Genomic DNA, 20,491 nt, shown 5'->3' on the forward strand with positions numbered 1-20,491 from the left:
TTACCAAAAACAACTACAACGTGGAAAGAAAAGCAATAATGGTGCTGGGTTTTGCATTAAGGCATTTGACCTTTCCATACAGAGGTTTTTAGGGTGATGACATGTATTTAGAGTAGACATGACTATTCTTGAGTGGTTCCACTCATGGAAAGGAGGTGGAGGACAACTCAGCTGTGCCCTCATTCGTGTGGTGCTGGTATAGGCAGAGTGCCTGGGTGCATCCACATGCATGAGGATGTTCTGTGTTCAGAACAGAAGAGTGCTCCCATCTTAAAATAAGCTTAATAACATAAGAAATTACGTGAAGTTCAGTAGGAAAAAAATGTATCCCACTGAGATAAACTCTTAATCCTGTGTCCTGTTTGAGCTGTTCAATGTCTAACGTGGATTAGAGCACACTTGGTGGCTCAGGTTCTGCTTGTTGAAGAGATGATTTAAAACTGTAATTATTTAATTATTCTCTTCTTGTGCAACTGACTTTTGGATGAAAATACAGGATAAAGCTAACAGTTACAAAACTCACAGGCCCATCTAGCTGTGCGTGTTGATTCCAAGATAGCTAAATAAACACAATTAATTGCTTTGTGCTGAAGGATGCAACTGCTTATCTGTAATTGCATGGAATTGGTACTGCTATCTGCATGGTCTTCCCTACTCTGTCATATTCGTTTGATCTTGAGTTAGATAACAGGTTTGCTTGAAAAGAACTGCATTCTCTGTGTGTGCAGATCATAAAGCAAGTCACTTTTGCTAATGGTAATTGCTTTGGTCTCTAATAAAGGATCATGGCACGCAGGCATCACCATAAAAAACTGAGTGAAACAACTTGTTTGCAGGCAGTAAATACCAGACAAAGGGGAGCAAGCAAGTTTACTGGATTTATACTCTTCTTGTGGTAAAAGCTGTCTTATTTTCTGTGTGTTTGTAGGCATTTGTAAAGCAGCTTTTTGCAGTAGGGTGTTCAGTGTCATTGGGCCCATTTGTTGAGTTTTCCAGCACTGCTGTGTTAGAACCAGCTAATTAAAATACTGTCTCTATCCAGTCTGTGTAATTAGATGTAATCCTTGTTTCAGCCACTGGGAACCAACAGGTAGGAGCCAAAGCAGCTCCTCCTTGTGCAGCATGCTGCCACAGGCAGTGCTTTGTTGGTAAACAAAGTGTTCTCAGCAAGTGGAGTTGGCTCTGCTGCCTCTCCCCAGCTTTTGGTTCACGATAGCATCTCCGCTGCCACGTGCAAACACAACCAATTGGCTCAACAGCTTCAGCCCCAAAGTGTGGTTTCATGTGTTCTTGATCCACTTGTTTATGCCTTCTGCAACTCACAGCTGAACGTCTTGGTTTTTTAAAAAAATAAAACCTCCACTCCAAAAATTTGCTTGATTTCGTCATGCCATTGCATTCTGGGATTTCCAGCATGGCATTCTGTAGTTAAGTGCACAGCTGGTGGAATTGAGGATGTTTTTGCCTTAAAATGGAAGCAAAGAGACCCTTGTTCAGATGGCAGATTGTGCATGCCCATTTTTTTCCCACTGGCTTGCAACAACATTTTAAAGATATTTTATTGCTATAATTGCATTCTGCTCAGGCTTTTTATGCCACTATTGAACCACCTGGGCAGTTTCCACAAGAGGCTGGGAATTCCTGGTCTTGGATTTTATGCTCTGAAGGGCCAAGTAATCAATAGATTACTTCTCTAATCAATAGATTATATGAAAACAAATATAAATATGAATATACTATATAGATTATACTGCATAGTTCTACAAGGTTTTTATTCTCAGTATTTTTGTCAGGGGTGATGGACAGTTTTTGTTTTGATTGCTGTATTAATGTAATAAAGGGTATAAAAGCCCATTACAAGTCATGCTGTTCTCACTAGGAGTTGGAACTCATGTTTGTGGTAGGAAATTAATCTGGTTTTAATTGCCTGTGAGCCTGAAGTATGTTCCTTTTTGTAAAGCTGATCTCACATAAATATAAATCAGTAACTGCCTGTTCTTTAATTATGTATTAGTGTATAGTATCTGCATGCTGGATGAGAATATGAGCATCTCCAGTTACAGTGTATTGGAGGTCATTAAATCTTCCCTGTTGGATGAAGTTTAGTAGCACTGCATTTCTAAATACTGAAAAACGAGCTGTGCTGCCACTTGTTTTAGAGTGTGACTGTGTTCAGCTATAGTTAGTTACCTTACCAGTAAAGTTATAGGGGTTTTTTTACCATGTGGTAAACAATTGCTGTAAAATATACTATAAAATTGCAAAAGAAAATTAGGGTAGTTGTGAATTATTTTGAGATATTTTAATGCAAAATAAAGTAAAGCCTTCGAGAATATTTGTTGGTATTTCATAAATATATGGCTGAATTCTACCATGGTGCAAAAATATTCTATAAATTTTTTGAAAAGAGGGCTAATGTAACCTGCATTCTTACATGAGTTACAGAGAATGAAAGTAAGTGGAGAGAGAAGAGAATTCACTGAGCTGGTTTCTGAAAAAACAGTTAATAAACTTATTGCATGAATGATGTTAAAATCAAATTGGAAATTATTCCCAAATGACTGCCTTTTGACTTGCTCTTGGAGAAGAATAACGTATTTGAAAATACGTTGAAGTTTTTTGTTTTGTGGTTTTTCGGGGTTTTTTAATAGCCATTACTTAATCAGCAGGGAATGTTAAGTGAAATAATATTACTAAGAGAAAACTGTTTAAAATGTTTGGATGAGTAGTTTTGTTTGATGTTGAGGGCAAATTACTCTTAACAGCGACTTTGATTCATAGTATAATTGAGTTGGTAACTTTGTGCAAGTTATGATCTTGGATTTACACTTCAGCCCAAGATGAACACAGTAAAAATGCATAATTTTTCGAGGAGAATAGGAGAATGTGTTCTTCTGGAGAGGCCTGGGGGTATTGGTGGAGGTTTTTTGTGCGTTTGTGATTTTCTTTTTTAATTGGTTGAAGCTTTATTACTCTGTTACATTTCAAATAGATTGAGCATTGTTAGAAGAACTAATAATGATGACTAAGATAATAAATAAATAATAAATAAGTCATTTTTATAGTAAGAATTTAGAATAAAGGTAATTTTCAGCTATTGGCAGGAGAATACTTGTGAGGCTTGTACACACCGTGGGGTTTTAAGCGTGCTGGCCCGATCAGAGCTGTAAGCTGAGTCCAGCCATGAACTTGAGTTGACAGAAAAAAGACTCCATGTGTCTTTCAGAGGAAAAGTGATCCCACTTCCATTAGTCTCTCTCCAATGGATTGTTTGTTCCCATAATAAGGTGTCCCAAAGCCCACACCGAACTGTTGGATTGCTCTGTGTAACTGAGCTGCTGGCAGTGGCTTTACCTGGCTGTGACTTTGCACTGGCACTGCAATTAATAGCTTTGGGGTTTTTTTGGTTTGGAAGTGTTTGTTTACCTAGGTTTTTCAAGAATTGCTTTTTATTTTATTTTTATTTTTATTAATACGTAAATGTGTTCACAGTGACCTAAGGGAGTGGTTCAAAGTTCCTTTTGCGCCAAGTTCTTTTTTATTTGCTGCACACACTGACCATCACCGTTTGTTCAGAAATTATTATGAGCAACTCAAAATGCAAAATGATGCCTGAAATAGGTTCCATGTGAGGAGATTTGGAATGGTTTCCTTTCTATCTCTGACAAAATTATACCTTAAAGTTATTACACAATTAAAATTTAGCTTCCTGTTGGTTATTACAATTTTCTGGACTTGTTCAGAACATATTTTAAGGGAAGACAGTCCCAATTTTTTTTTCTTTTTCTTTTCTATTATATTTGGCCATGATCTGTCCAAACTGCTTCAAGACATGTGGCTTCAAAAGTGATGAGCTGCAGAACCAAGATTTTCTGCATGTATCTCACATAATAATTTTAGACTCACGTGTTTTGCTGTGCTTTGCAAAAACTGATAGAGAGATTTATTTGAAAAAGCTCACAGTCCATGTAGGAAAGGAGATGAAATGGTGACTCTGATTTAGTGGGAAATTATGGACAGAATTATATGTAGTGCACGTATAGTGCTGTAAGAAATGCAAATGTTGAATATGTGGTAAATGTTTAGGAGAATTTTTTTTCTTTAATGTAAAAAACTTGATTGTTCAATTGCTGTTTTCAGCATATCTAAACAATACTTTTAACATGTTTGCCATGTCAGAGAGCTCCAGGGGATTATCAGTGCTGACATAAGTTGATTCACAATCAGCAGTTTGTGGAAATCTGGATTATAGCTTTGAGTTGTGCATGCTTTGGAGGTGACCAGGAGAAAGAGAGCAGGAGAAATATAGTGTTGATTTTGTTGGTGAACAACTTCAGCAGCAAATGAGATTTAGATGAGGTATTAGGGTCAAAATACATAAACCTGACACTTTTGCTTTCTTTTAGAACACTGTGCTACAGAACAGGTTTTTTTCCTTTCGTTCATTTTTTGTGGAAGCTTGTGAATTAGAGCATTACATCCTCTGAGAATGTATTTTCTGTTAATTAAAAAGCATTTTCTGTAGCAGGTATGTGGTTTTGGTAGTGTGAGAATGTTTTAAATAACATTGGTCCCAGAAATAACTTGGCTGGCTTACGTGTGTGTGTGGAAAATCACACTGTGGAAGGGCAGGGTCTGCAGAGGAGCCCTGCAACAATCTAATTTATTTGAATAAAGCAAGAGATTCCACTAGGCCATAACCCTGAGAGGTGTCTCTCAAGGTTTTTGGGTGATGCAGCCTCCTTTTATCCTGAGCTCCTGGCTGCCTGCTGCCCTCCCCTTTTTTCTGCTGCCAGACATTTCCCCTGGAGCACTTGGCATCTCCCTGTGCACATCCTGCATGGCCATTCAAATGTGCCTTCAGCCCACCCTGGGCAGGGAAGGTTAATATTGCCCCCATTGAATTGCCCCCATTGAATTGCCCCCATTGAATTGACCCTATTGAATTCATCCTATGGTGAATTCATCCTATTGAACCTGTGTGCTTTTGCCCCAAAACTTTGAAGTTCAGTGTGCTGGCCCCTGCTTGGCTTGATGGCCATAAAGACCCCATTTCTGCTCTTCCAGGGCTTTTGGAGTTGTGAATTTGGGTTTTTGGAGGTTGTAAAATAATTTGGATTAAATGGTTTTTTCTGCTTTTTTTTTGTCGATATAGAAATATAGAATATATGCTGGGCTTTTTTTTCCAATCCTGTAAAAAGTGGAAAGAATGGCATTTTCAAAACAAATATGTTCTGCAAGTTTCTTGAAAATACACTAATTTCATAATTGTAACATTACATGGTACTTAAAGTTACCAAACAGGATGATTTTAGAGTTTGTTGATAGACATGTCCTGAACAGAACTCTCTATATATATATCATCTCCTTGTGCATTTCAAATAGCATTAAAAAGGGAATAATCATATTTTTCTGTTCCTAGAATTGTCATTTAGGATGTTGCTGCATGCAGTGACCTGGAAAGTTTTTTTCTGAAAAAAATTTTTGCTTCTTTGTCCATTTGAACAATTAACTTAAAATGAAAGCACTTCAATATCTCCATGGATTCCTGCTTTTTAAGGTGCATCATGGTCAATCCAAAGTGGTTTGATGACATAATAAAGAAGTGGAATTAAAGAAAAACCTCAGCAATATACAAATCCTTGTACCTTTTGGCCATCTCCCAAAGAATAGCTGTTAGAAAGGCCTGAATGACATGTTAGTAACTCAATTTGGGTGAAAATTATGGATTTCAAAACAACAGAACTTCTGCTCCTGTCTGGTGCCATATAGACTTGATGCGTTATAGGATGAAAAATCTTTGCTCATACACTGAAGCTGAAGTTGGTCTTGAAATTGGAAGAAAAGAGGTTGAAGTTTGGATCTATTTTTCCTTACTCTTAGAAGGAAAATATTATAGATTTCATTTGTCCTTCGGATTAATTTTCTCTCTGTTTATTGAAAATATAGGTTCAGTGAGGTTGGTCTTGACAAAAGGTCAGCACTAAACATTAATTCTCAATTTTGAGCTTTGCAGAATGAAAATAAAATCCTGAGGGACTGAGAAGAGATTGCCTTTTCTCACAGTGGACTTTAAATATGGTGCCAAACAATAGTCTGTGTACTTTATTCAAGGAACACTGACAACAGTAACTATTTTTACAATGTCTCTATTCATACCTTTGCAGTAATTAGTTGTGAAAGAAGTGATAATAAAAGGATAAAGCAGATCAACTATTTCTTGGGGGAAAAAAATCACTGCTAGAAAAAGTTCCTATAGAATTTGTTGTCAATGCTCCCCACTTCAATTCAGCTTGTTCTGCCTAGTGTATATTAAATAGTTGAGTGCCTTAAAATAGGAAGCTGTAGAAAAACCCAAGGTGTTTGAACAAGAGGTCAGATGTCCTTTATTGCACTTAGAGTTGATATTTGGAAAAATAAAGCAGAGTGGAAAACAAGTTGTGTTGTGACAATGACCAATTTCTGTTGTGAATACCAAGGAAATTCAGACAGCGAGTTTAGAGAACATGACTCATCGTAGGAACACCAGAAAAATGAAGTAGCAAAAAGCATCTTGCAATGTGTTGATGGTTTTGTTTATATTGCTTTTCTGCTCTCAGGATTTTTTTTTCCACAAAGAGATGGAATAGATACAAATAAAATAAGAAGAAATACTTTGATACAGACCAACAGTGGCTGGCAATGCAGTAATAAATATTTATTGTTAGCCTTAACAAACATCCTCGTGTTTTGACCTTCTTTGCATTTTCAAGCAAACACTAGCTCTTATTTCAAGTGTGAAAAATGTATTATTGTGAGAAATGTTGGCTTGTCATCCCACTGAGGAAGATCAGTAAAAACAGAGATGAGCACTGTGATCTAGCTTTGATTGGCTTGGAATACACTAGTTGATGGTGGCTTTGATATTACAGAAACACTACAGAACCTATTTGTCTCATCATGTTTTTGTTCTTGTGCGCTTACCTTTGTTAGACTACTCAGTATAATAATAATAATATTACTCCAAGAAAAAATATTGTTACTGTGACATTTGCGTGAATGCCAATTGCATGAGAGAGTCTCCATTTTATTTCTCTTTCTTCAGGCAGCAGTTTCCAGGTGTTTCCTGTTCTTCTAGGGAGCTGAAATGTTAGGCAGCATAGCTTGGATGCTAGCTAACTCTTCTCCAGTTTTTCCTTTGTAGTATGTTTTAAATAAATCAGTACTCTGGTTGTGGGTGCTTTTTCCAATCCTGTCAAAAGTGGAGAGTGCCATTTTCAAAACAAACAGTTCTGCAAGTTTCTTGAAAATATACTCATTTCATCATTGCTAAAACTGAAACTATACTCATTTCATCATTGCTAAAACTGAAACTATACTCATTTCATCATTGCTAAAACTGAAACTATACTCATTTCATCATTGCTAAAACTGAAACTATACTCTTTTCATCATTGCTAAAACTGAAACTATATCTTTTCATCTTTGCTAAAACTGAAACTATACTCTTTTCATCATTGCTAAAACTGAAACTATACTCATCATTGCTAAAACTGAAACTATACTCTTTTCATCATTGATACAACTGAAAATATACTCATTTCATCGTTGTTGTTCTTTGTAACTTTTCTGGGAGATGAAACATGAGTGGTGAGGTGCTGGGGCTGGGTTCTCAGCTGTTGCAGCAGGGTTTGTGGCTGGATTTCCTTTTTCCCACAGCAAAGTTCTGGGTTTCTAGTTGATTTTTTTTTAAAAATCTGGTTTCTGGTTTCCTAGTTTCTTGACTTGTGAAGCCCAGTTTTGGGTGGAAATTCTCCATTAGGCATGGATCACTGTTAAAGTGTTATCTATGGCATTGATGTGATACTGGTTAAGGGTAGGATTCTTGCAAGCTAATTTTACTTCTGATCATATTTTAAACATGGCATTCATGTTGTTGGGTGATTTTTAGGAGCATTTAAGTTGGGAGGAGTACTGCAAAATGCTCTGCTCACAGTTCTTGAATGGCTGCCATTCAATGAAACGTTTTTCTTAGGCAAGAAGGGGACAAATGCCAACAGCAGGAGCTTCAGAGGGGAGAGGAGTGATTGTGGGGCTGTCTCTTGTGGTTCTGTATTAAACCATTGCAGGAAGGAACAGCATTTTCTGGGAAGGTTGTTTTGAGGCTGATTTTTATTTATTTTATTTTTTATTAGAGAACTTGGAGGGAAAATGGTTTAGCTGATTGCACTTGCTGAAGGCACCCAAGGTGGTCACTGTCAATATGGATTTTTAATTTTTATTTCATAGAACAAGTGTGGATAAACAGGACTGGGGATTGAATAATATAAATAGAATTAAAGAATCAAATTAAATAATTAATAGAATTAATTGAGTTAAATAAATTCTATTAATAATAATTGATAGAATTAAAGAATTATTCATTGCATGGTCACTTTTTGGGGAATAACAGCCTTTCTGGCTTTAGAAGAAATTAATTCTATGTATTGGAAAGAGCCATGGGAAATGCCTTATGTGTGCTTGCTTATCGCAATGTGTTAATGATCTTTATCACAATGTGTTAATGATCTTTATCACAGTGTATTAATGATCCAGAGAGATTGCCTGGACAAAAGAGACATGGCAGGAGTTTGTCTCATGGAGTGGGGAGAGAGAGGCTGCTCATGGGGCACTGATGCCCAGGACAGGAGGTTGTTTGGGATGTCCTGTGCCCTAACTCAGCCTGTCTTAGGGGTTTTGTACAATTCGCCACAGTCGTTTGGAGATGTTGTCCACTATGTCAGAGTCCTCTTTCAGACAATGTCAGGGTTGTGAGAGGAAGAAAAAACACTTTCTGAAAGATCATCTGCTGGAGTGCTTGAAGTAATTAGGGGAAAATGAAGTCATACATCTAAAGAATCAAATTACTTAAAAAAGAATATAAAGTTCTTGCCTTTAAAAAATAAAGAAGAGAGTGGAAAATACTGGAATTGTGAGCTTTTAAAAGCAAGCATTCTGATGTTTCAATTTATGTGTCACGTTTGAGTCTCAATTTTGTGTTAAGTTCTGCAATCTCATTTTGTTACACAGCAAAGGAAAAATAATCACAAAGGCTGTCAAGTGTTGTGGAGTTAACTTTTTTACATGTGGAACATGATCATTACAGGAATTCCAGATCAACCATAGTAAAATGAAATGCTTAAAAGGTATTGTTTATGGGGGCTTTTCTGTACCAAGTCTTGTATACCAAAATGGTGAACCCCAACTCTTTGTGTCTCTCTAACTGTAGTAGATCTAGCTGCAAAATGAAAGCTGGGAGATTTTAGTTTGTTGCTCTGTGTGTCATGAGAGAGCCAAATGCTTTCTAAAACCTGCAGTCACAAACTGATTATGAAATTCCCAGGGGGACTCTGATGGGACTATCGTAATTTAACAATGGAATGATGAGTCACTGCAGGAGAAATTCATGTAATAATCTTTCCCAGTATTTATAGGACCAGGAGGATAAAATGTCATTTAATTTCATTTGATTAAAAACTAGTAGGCAAGAGAGAAAGAGGAAGAAAAAAAATGATGTATCTTTTATTTCAGGTGTGAAAGATGGAGGGAATATGTGAAGAAGCATATTATGAAGCAGGATATTACAGTGATTAATTTCTAATCTGATCAATGCTCCAAAATGGACATGTTAATATCATAATCATTCTATTTGCTAACTTAAGGTGATAGGTTTTGGTTTTTTGGTTTTTTTTTTCATATTCTAGATGCAGAGTGTAGCTTTTGAGTGGAACAGCTGGATTGTGAGGAGGTGGATGTGGATTAAATCTGGTGCTCTCAGGTTAAAGACCATGGCTGGGGTTGCTTCAAGGTTTGGGGTGGGGTGTGTTGGTTCTTTCAGAAAGGGGAATTGAGTGAGTTTGTGTTCATTCCCAGCAGGTCAATGGCTTGCTTGGGTTCTTCACTGAAGCTTTCCAGTGCTGTCACAACATTGGGAGTTTGTCACTGTGCCATGGCACAACCACCCCATCCTCTTTCTTCTCCGCCTTGCATTGCCAATGTTTATTTTTGGTTTATCTTCAATATCTTCTGCGTGCTTTGTTAAGAGGCAGGGTGTATAAAGGGCTTGTCAAGCTTCAAGCGTATCAAATTGAATATGAATGAAAGCAGAAGCAGGTGTCTGTGAGGAAAGGTAAGACTATTAAACAAAATGTAAGTCTTGAGCTAGAACATCTTCAAAAATTCATCTGGAAATAAACATCTCAGTGTTACGTGTTGCTTAAAAAGCAAAATTGTCTGCAGGTTTGGCCAAAAAGGTCCCTAATTGATTTTTTCATGTTCTGCTGTTCAAACATGATGGAACCAAGGACTTGGTAGAAGTGGTGGTGGTGAAAGAAGCGTGACATGTGTTCAGTACTTTGTAGAGATGACCAAAGAAGAGTCAGATGTTTAGAAGATAAGCAGACATGCAAGAAATAAGTAAGTAGTTAAACATATTAGTGGGAAAAGACTGTCTTCTGGAAAAGACTATCTTCTGGAAAGTCAGTTTGCTAGTGAGTTTAAGTGGAATAAAATTATTATTTCAAATTATTTTATTTTAAAGATAGAAGTAACTCTTCTGACACTTCCTATCCCTTCCATGACTCTTCCTGCCAGCACTGTAGGTCAGTTTTAGAAAAGAAAATACTGATTTTTTTCCAAGTTTTCATCCTAGTTTTCTAGCTATGATAGAGAACAAGAGCATTTCTTTGGTTTTTTTTAACAAAACAAAACAACCAAACCCAACCATGAAGATGTGACTCATGCTGATTAAACTTTTTTTTTTTTCCAAGAGGAATTATGATGTAGTTTAGGTTGGTTTTGATTGTAATGTGTTGCTGCACAATAAGTGCAATCCTAAATGACGCTTGGGACTCCTGTGATTAAGTTTTTGAGTGCATTTCTGAGTGGGTTAATCTTATGCAAAAAAAAAAAAAAAAGCTGGTTTTAATTTTCTGTTGCTCCTCTACATATTTCTAAAGGGATTTTCTAAATGGATTTCCCTACAGAGCTAGAATATAAAAGCTAGAGGTCTGTTTATTGCTTATGTACATTAGTTCTGGTAAGGATTAAATGGAAATAACTTGAGTGGAAATCAAAGCATAACAGATATACCCTGGAAATTTTAAAAGTAATTTAGGAGGATTTGTATTTTAGATATTTAGGATTTTTATTTTAGTTTTCTAGAATGCGTGTTCATTTTTACAATTTGCTGAACTAAATGCAGAGTGAAAAATTACATTTTTATATTAATTTTCGTTGAAGGGAGATAATAGAAAAGTAGCTAATTAGTTTAATATCCCACTCAATAGCCAGTGTTGGAATTTTATGGGTGTAGTAGATGTAACAGTTCAATGCAAAGAAATCCCAAAGTGATTGCAGTCTTTAACAAGAAAGTTTCTCTGAATCTTGCAGGTATGTGAGAACTTACAGAGAACATGCTTGGAGTTTTTAGCATATGCAAGCATATTTAAAATTTAGCTAAATTTTTTGTTCAGTTGTGTTAAAGAAACGGCCACATTTTTTAACTGTTTGTTTGGTGTTTATAAATTGGTTTCAAGGAGCATACTTTTGTTTTTGTCATGGCAGAAGATAAACCAGAATGCTTAAAGAGATGGTTTAGAATGGATGGCGTGTCCTCTGTAACATAGATTTGTCCTGTAGATACTGCTTACAAAACATTCTGGGTCAGTGCTTTATTTCTTCATCTGAGTGATGCAATTTAAAATTGGGTGATCACCCAGCTAAATTTTGTTTCCTTCATTAACTTTGTAAAATATTGTAGGGAACTTTTGCTCCTAGAATGTAGGCTTAGGAAATGTGATAGTATAGCACGAAGAAATTGTGTTAAATAATTGTTTCAGCCACAGCAGAGTTAGATTATTAGTCTCAAAAGTATGTTATTTATTTTTTGGGGGGGAATTTCATATATAAGTCTTTGTTTTCTAAAGAATGTTTCTGGAAATATGTTTGGGTCCTCATTGCCTTTGAATTTCTGTTCTTATCCAATGGAGTTTGTGATTGAACCTTAGTTCTTCTTCATTGTCTTTGAATTTCTGTTCTTATCCAAAGGAATTTTTGGTTGAATCTTAGTTCTTTCAAGAGTCAGATTGGATGATTTCACTTAAAAGGTGCTTTTACCCTTGGGCTCTATAATTTGTGAGAATAAGTTTAGTTGATTTCAATTTCTGTTGAATATGATTGTAGCTGATAAATAGTTTTCAAAACCTGTTTCACATAAAAAAATAATCTGAGAGGTGGAAAAAAATCCCCATGCAGATATTAATATTGAAGTATATGGAGAATTTGTTTTTCAGGTCTAGCTTAAGTTTCCCTCAGTCAACAGAGGTCAGTTCAATCAGGGCTGAGAGAAAAGATTTATGGCAATACCAAGGCGCAGAGAGTCAGTCACATTTATACTTTGGTTTAGATACAATGTCACAAAAACAATAAAAATATTTTTTTTTTCTGTTTGCTAGTATGTATTCCCCAGACTATAGAATTCCACTAAGAGGTTTGGGTTTTTTTTGTTGTGGGGTTTTTTTCTTTTTGGTGTTTTTTTGGGGGGGGGGGGGGGGGGGTGGTTTTTTGGTTTGTTTTGGTTTTGTTGGGGTTTTTTTTTGGTGTTTTTATTTATTTGTTTGTGAGCGTTTGGTTTTCCTTTTTGTTTTTAGTTTTGTTTTGGTGAGAGATTATTTTGTGCAGAATTGCAATGATGTCAGAATACAAGAAACATTTCCAAAAAGGCAGCGGTGTGTTTCCCTCTAGTACACAAGGGGGATTTTCCAACTTAAGTTCTACACCAGCCCTCAGTTTGTCAGTGCTCTGAGCTGACAATGTTTGTGTTTTCCCTCCCCAGAGTTTCCTGGATATGACATTTGGAGCTGGAGGCCACACAGCAGCTCTCCTGGAGAGAGCCAGAGACATCACAGTGTATGCCCTGGACAGGGACCCCACAGCTCACAGCATAGCTCTGCAGCTGGCAGCAGCCTACCCGTAAGTTAGCTCCTCCTGTCTCAGAAAAATGGCTGGGGGAAGGTGGGTGTTTTGGTGTTTGAGCAGTAATTTAATATATTTATATATTATTATTATATAATATAATATATAAAATATTATATGTAATATGATATATAAAAATATAATACATAATATATGAAATATATTATGTAAAATATTATATATTAATATATTAGATATTTATATATTATATATTACTATATATAATATAATATATGTAATATGTATTTTATATATTATATAGTCTTAATGTCTTGCTGTGGATAGTGTTCTGTGCTCTGTGCACCCTCTTGAACAGGAGATCCAATTCAATTTGTTTATGAGTGCATGCAGCTGCTTCTTGGGTTTTGGAGTTAAATGTGTTCTTTTAAGCAGGCATCAAGTAGCTAATTTTCTATTTTAAAAGGGATTTTAAAAAGATTCGTGTGTTCTGCTTGCCCTGAGATGGTTCTGATTGCATAGTAGCACAAAAACTTATCTTGGTGGTATGAATTTCACAAAAATGATGGAATAATAGGTCTTAAAATAATTAGGTCATTTAAATATGGATTATGAATATTTTAATTTTAAAAACCTCAAAATAATTGTAATTCAGTATTGGGTTTGCTAAGTATTTTGCCACTGGCTTCAGAAACTACTGAACAATTTAATAAGCTACAGTTTCTGTGTATAGCTTATGCTTCAATTTTCTTTTTAAATAAGAGTGCTGAATTTGCTAAATGAACAATTGCTAAGTGCAAATTTTCACATCTTTTTTAGTTATGCCAAGTTCTTGCTCCTTTATTTAATTCAGGAAAGAACCCACTCAGAACATCAGTGCATTGGTGCAAAAGTGTGCAATATATGAAGTTAAATGTGAGCTTTTCAGAAAGTGACATTTTCAGATCTGACCAAGAAGTAAAAATATGTAGATACGAAATTAAATACCGTGGAGTAGTCAAGACTTGAGAAATTTAGGTGAGGTAGTAAGGAGAGAATACTCACTGTCAGGTTGAAAACATGATTTCAAAAAGAGCTTTAACATGAAGGAAAGCAAATATTTCCAGTGAGAAGAGATCTGGAAGAGGCAGATAAAAAACCACCTGGTTCTTCAGTCGTGTTGTCCCACATAAAGAGAAGTTCTAGGGCAGCAGTAATATTTAAGCCATGCAGAAGGTGTTCCTCAGCTTTTCTAAGATGAAGGGCTAAACTGTGCATTTCGAGTGTGTTTGACAGAGACCCAGTGTGAGAAATGCAGGCATGTGCCAGGACAGCATAGCTTATTTTCTAGCCATCCTGCTCTCTAAGACCATTTACATCTATTTCTTTAAATTTTCAGTTCTCTCTCTGGGCTGAAGTGACATGCAGTGTACACTTACAAATTTGTGGAATGCCTCTCCCCTCTGTTATTTCTCCAGAGAATGCTTTTTTTGACAGAATGCTGTGGAGAGTATTGTCAAGGAAAGTCCATTTTCTTTTAAACTAAGCCTGCAAACATGTTCTGCCAAATGTCACGGGAGTTGTAAAGTCTTCTGTTCTTTGTGTCATGGGAAAAAATTGGTCTTTGTTGGTTTACATGGTGGCAATGTTTCTCAATGAGCAGTCCTCTGACTCTGTAGAAGTTTGTCTCAAAGTATCCTATGCAAACCTGGATGTGAAAAGTTCTTTTTCCAGGTAGATGAGGAGAGTTGACAAGTGTTGGGTGCTCTTCTGACAAGAATTGACACCAGTAATTTTCTGCTTGCTTGGAAAAGATGAACTTTGCATAGCGCTTGATGTAACTTAGGATGGTTTAATAGACAAAGGAGGTCTGGGTCTTAGTTTTGATGCTGGTATCTACCTTAGAGGATGCAATTTATCCTTAGAATGAAATGGATCCTTAAATAACATGGTGTTCTTGGTGAACAGTCTTAATCATTGAAAGATGACTGCATGTCACCTGGACATGTATTGAAGGATACAGAGCCATATTCTTATTTGCTCTGGTGTTTTTCCCTCATTTTCTGTCCTTCCTATTGGAAAGAATAGGTGAGTCCTTTTTCATAAGGTAAATACTATCTTTTCTTATAATAGTTTGTGTTAAAATTTATGGCAAAAGAATGTTCTATATGTGCTAACTATGAATCTGCTTTCCCTGGGAAGTCAGTTGCATAAACCATTGTCAAATTAAGAGGAGAAAGGAGGTATAAGGATATAATTTATAAACAGGTAGTGTTTGCTTACAAATTAGTTGACTATAAGGGATTTATTTCAGAGATATGGAGCTTTTATGAATGGATTTTTTTTCAATATTTGTTAAAAGATAGTTGGTCTAACATTATGGGATTTTATTGTCTATTTTCTGCACTGTGTTAGAAACAAACCTTGCATCAGTTGAATTCAAATCCGCATGGGCATCGAAAGCCTGGGGAATTGATCCGGGTGACATCTGTGTCTGGTCAGGTCTGTTCCCAGGTGAAACAGCAGCCTGGCTCACCAGGGAGCCACAGAAACAGCTGTGCTACCTTAGAAATGGCAATGGCAGTTGGAGAGAAATGTGGGGCTGTCCCTCTCTGAGAGGCACAGCCCTGCATGTACCTCGCTGAAAAACTGCAACACAGGGCTAGGAACATCCTCCACTTCCCAGGCAGTTCTCCACCTCCTCTGTTTGGCACTCCTGTTCAGGGAGAGGTTGTTTGACTTGCTGAAGTGGCTCCTGTGCTTTGGAGGTGACAGCACCAAGCTGGGGAAGAGGCTCTTGTGTACCCGTCACCAGTAAAATGTGATTCCCACTGGCTGAAGCTGTGATTGCAATGGGCAAACTGAAAGTCATGCTTCAACTGAGTTTTCTGTTGCCATTTTTTCCCTGCTTAAACCAGAGTGCTGCACATGTTATTGGTTATTTTAGTTAGATGGCAGTAATCTTAGTGAAATAATTTTGTTCCCATTGTTACTCAGTGTGTGGCTTGGTTTGCTGATGGCCATAAAGTAAAACACAGTAAGTGCTACCTGGACATGAAGAAGAACTTGCTTACACTGGGGGTGCACACCTGCTGCAGGTGAGCCTGTCTGGGCAGGCCAGCTGGACTGGGTGGTCCCTCCAACCTCAGCATTTATTTCTGTGATTCTGTGAGATACAGCCAAAGGTTCTGTGCCAAGAGCAGGATAAATATGGATAAATTAAGGGGTTTTTCTATATTCAGAACTCATAAAGGAAATCCTCCATATATTTAACTGAAAGACAGCCGGAATAATAAGTCACTGGAGGAGAAAACTGAGGAAAAATACATTTGATGTTTGCACTTTAAATGTGCCTCTATTTTTTGCTAGCGGTTTTTTTTCAGAGCTGAAATCTGAAGAGGGCAGAGGAATTCCAGCTGCAGCTCTCACATTCATTTGGTGTTCCTGCTTATTATTTTTCTTTTTTTTAAAACATGTAGTGCTGCTTTAATAAGGCAAAAATGAGTCAGGGTCTGTTAGATATTCAGTGTGTGGGTGGGAATCCTTTGACGTGCTTTCTGGGGAAGCCACCAACTTGGGAATTGCTGCTGAGGATGCAGGAGAAGAAGATAAAACTCAGGCAGTAGCACCAGATATTAGAAATAAACCCTTTCATGCCCACTGAAAGGAGGAGGCTGGAGAGGTGGATGAAATTTGGCCATTAACCAACAGCATGGAAAATTTTTAAGTATGAGAAACTCTTGCAGAGGGAAAAAAAAAAATGTGTGCTTTGTAATTCTCTGAGCAGAATGAGAAATTTTGCTCCAAAAGTATGGATAAATAGTATAGAATTCATCATAAAATTTAAATGCCTTTCTCTAAGGTAAAGTGATTTTGAAGTGTGAGGGTGCTTGTGGATTTTGCTTTCAGAATTACACCAAGTTTGCAGAAAAAAAAAAAGTGATAGATCAGCTGTGCATTGTATGCTTGGGGGAAAATAGATTTTTTTTTTTCCCCAGTTCTAGAAAAAGCAGCTCTCTTTTTTACAATTTTGATAAGCTTTTTTTTGTGAGCTTATGAGTCGTAGCTGAGTATTATATATTGGTGCTTTTCTTGCTATGTAGTATTTTTTTTAGCTTTTAACTGTAGTTGTGGAAGGAATACAACTAATTGCAGTCAAGGTATATGGATTATAATGGTGCCTTAATTGCATATAAGTATACTTAAGTAGTTAGTGTTAGGGTTATTTCTTTCTAAAGAATTCTCCATGTATGTCAACATCTGACTGTCTCCCAAAAGCAGGCAACAAAGAGAAGTGAGTTACTTTAAATATGAAGTGGAAAAAGTCAATTGAGGGTAGTTAAAAGACCCTCAAATGCCATTAACATTAAAGTATTGCTTTACTGGCTTTTATTTTGTTTCCCAAAACATTTGAATAGGAAAGCCAAACATATTCCTGTACCAAAACATAATGTCATTGTGATCTGAGTGCTTTTGAATAAGCTGCTTCATCATATTATTTTGGTAGGACCATGTTAGAAGAGATGGGTTTTACATTAAGTGGGGTTCAGTTTTGTGGATAACTGACATTTATCACTTTTGGTTCAGTTTCTCTTGCAATATACCCTGGTTCCAGCCAGGTTAACTTTGGCAGCAGCCAGGAGGGGCATGGCCAGGACCTGGATGTCATTGCCCACCACCCCAGATCCTGGGCAGGGGTGGGGAGGGAAGGGGTCTCCCCCAGGTGTGGGTGGGTGCTGGGGAGCCCGTGGAGTTCCATGTGGTCACACACGCCTGTGTGTGAATTGTTCACCCCTCCTGTATGCCCTAATACTGGCATGGCTGCCAGGGCTGCACATTTTCTTATTTCATTTGCTGCTTCCAGTAAATTGTTCTTAGCCCAGCCTGTGATCTGCATCTGCTGTGCCTCTGGTTCTCCTTTCCATCCTGCTGCAGGGACAGGGGGTGTGGCAGTGATGCCTTGTGCAGGCTGCCCTAGAGCAGGGGCTGGGCAGAGCTAAAGAATCAAGCAGGGATTGATTCAAAGCATCTCCTCCATGGATCCACCTTGGGCAGCACCAGAGCCCAGCCAGGGCTGCACCCAAGATGAACCAAAATGGCCCCAAAATGCACCAGCGCTCCCGGGCTCTCTCCCTGGGATCAGTTCTGCTCCATTTGCATCTTGCAGTTCATTGTCCCATTCCAGCTTTAGCCCCTGCAGTCCCACCCTGCTTGTTTTTCTCTCTCCAGCCCACGGGGTTTGTGCTCTGGGGCTGAGATTGGGATCATTTGTCCTTGGTGCCCAGCTGGAGCAGGAATTGTTTTGTCTCCCTGCTCTGTGCACAGAGCTCACCATCCCCTCATGTGAAGCTCAAACCCACATGCTAAAGCAGCACAGAATGGGAAACATAGAAAAGCTGAAACTGAGGCGTCAGCAGAAGGGGAAGTTAGCCAGCAGTGGATGGTTTGGAGCACCAAACTGGGGAGTGCCATTCCCAAACTGTGCCACAATCCCAAAACCATTCCCACAGGAAGAGAGCTCAGGATGTGGTCAGGTCCAGCCTCACACTTCAGCCCCATCAGTGTGATCCACCTGCTCATGGATCTGGATTGTCTTGGAGAGCTTCAGATGTCCTCAGACAATGGAGGGACAGGTCAGGCAAGGCAGCTCCATCCCTTCCTGGCTGGAGAGGCTGCACCTTTTAGAGCACAGGTGTGGATCAGGAAACAAAGAAACACCAGGATGAGTTGGTTTTCTTCCATCACAGTTTGTTTTTCTAGGAATACTCTGATATGCTAACTCCTTACATGTGGGGTTTCTATTTGTTGGGTTTCTTCTTTTATTTTTGTTGGGGTTAGGATTGAAAGTATTTGGTGTGTTTAGATTTAGGTGTTTTTTTTTTTTAATTATTGTTATAATTTTACAGCAGTGAGTTCTGCAGTTTTTTTATAAGTAAGGTATAAAATGGTTAATTACTTTTTGTTACAAGGTTTATTTTAAAGTTAAATTATTTAAGAAATTATACTTAATTTTTTAAAACTTAATTGATTATTTGAAGTCCACAATGCAGACTTTTTTAGTTATAAAATATTATTTCAACTTAGGAAGGAGAAGGAGGAAGAAAGTAAAGAATCATTTGTTTCTGTTTTAAAACCTCTATTTTGCTTCATATTTATTACTATATTCTAAAACCCTAAACTTGAAGTTTTTTACTTTGTGATATTATCCACTTCTAACCAACTACACACCCATAATCCTAGTGCCACTGATTAACTTTGGAAAACTCTTTATAGCTTTAGGTCAAATGTAGTGTCCTCTTGTGAGTTTGTGCCTCTCACCACAGAAAGCTCCAAATTCTCAGTATTTAGGGTTCTAACGCTTAGAGAATGAGAGGACCTTCGTGTAAGTTGATAGAGAGTGTGGTATTCACATTCTCTGAAGAGAGGGAGACATAATTCTCTCTCCCAGGATTTTTCCTGGAGAAGGCAATGAAAATGGTAGCTTTTTCCACCTTTTTTTTTGTTTTTTCTTCCAGGAGGCTTTATAAGAATATATTATTCTTTATTTCATATATATATATATATATATATATATATATATATATATATATATATATATATATAAAAAATATTGTATTTTTTTTGTTTTGGTTTTTTTTTTTGTTTTTTTTGGGTTTTTTTTGTCTTTTCTTCCAGGAGGCTTTATAAGAATATATTATCTTTATTTTATATATATATATATATATATATATATATATATATATATATATATATATATATATATATATATATATATATATAATATTGTATATTTATATATATAATATTGTATATTTACATTTATATATAATATTATCTATAATATTATATGTTTTTGTATAATGCTATATTTATTAGTTATATATTTATATAATTATACATATAATATTATATATTATTATATAATATTGTATTCATTTAGAATATGACATACTATTATATATTGATATATAATATAATATTCTCTATATAAAAACATATTATATATTATACAATATATTGTATATTATCTATAATTTTATAATATAGATTATTATATATATTATATAGAATTGCTTTATTAAAATATATGATATTACACTAATACTGTATTAAATTACATACTAAAGAGATACTATATTAAAAGAGATAGTAAAGAAAAACCCATGACTGTCTGAGTCAGCCAGGACACAGCTTTGACCCAGCTGGCCAAGGAATCCCAACAACCCTCAGCAGAATCCAGTTGGCAAATCACTCTGGGTGAACAGTCTCCATAACACATTCCACATGTGCCAAACACGGGGAGCAGTGGATAGAGATGAGAATTGTTTTCTTCTCTCTGTGCTTGGGAAGTTGTTCCTGCTGCTCTCTGTGAAGAGAGCTGTGGCCACGAGAGAGGGGTAAGAAGCCTCTGAAATCATTTCAAACAAGGGCAAACCCCTCTGTGTTTTGGTTAAGGAGATGGAGCTGAATGTGAGTAATTTGAGTTCCTTTTTCATACAAATGTCCAGATCCTCAATTTATTAAGGACCTGTTATCTCAGTTGGATGGACTGCAATATCAA

General features: G+C 36.8%; 1 protein-coding gene across 2 annotated transcripts in view; it reads left to right on the top strand.

Annotated features, from left to right (window-relative positions):
• Window positions 1-20,491, top strand: part of METTL15 (methyltransferase 15, mitochondrial 12S rRNA N4-cytidine) — a 78,857-nt gene that overhangs the window by 18,646 nt on the left and 39,720 nt on the right. For both annotated transcript variants that reach the window (XM_071455243.1, XM_071455242.1), the window contains exon 3: window positions 12,854-12,990. In XM_071455243.1, coding sequence (XP_071311344.1) covers window positions 12,854-12,990 — 137 coding nt within the window. The remainder of the gene's footprint in view (window positions 1-12,853; window positions 12,991-20,491) is intronic.

This window comes from Agelaius tricolor, unplaced genomic scaffold (genome assembly GCF_023055355.1).
Source record: "Agelaius tricolor isolate 1412-34295 unplaced genomic scaffold, bAgeTri1.0.p SCAF_46, whole genome shotgun sequence".
In the NCBI taxonomy this organism is placed as follows: Eukaryota; Metazoa; Chordata; class Aves; order Passeriformes; family Icteridae; genus Agelaius; species Agelaius tricolor.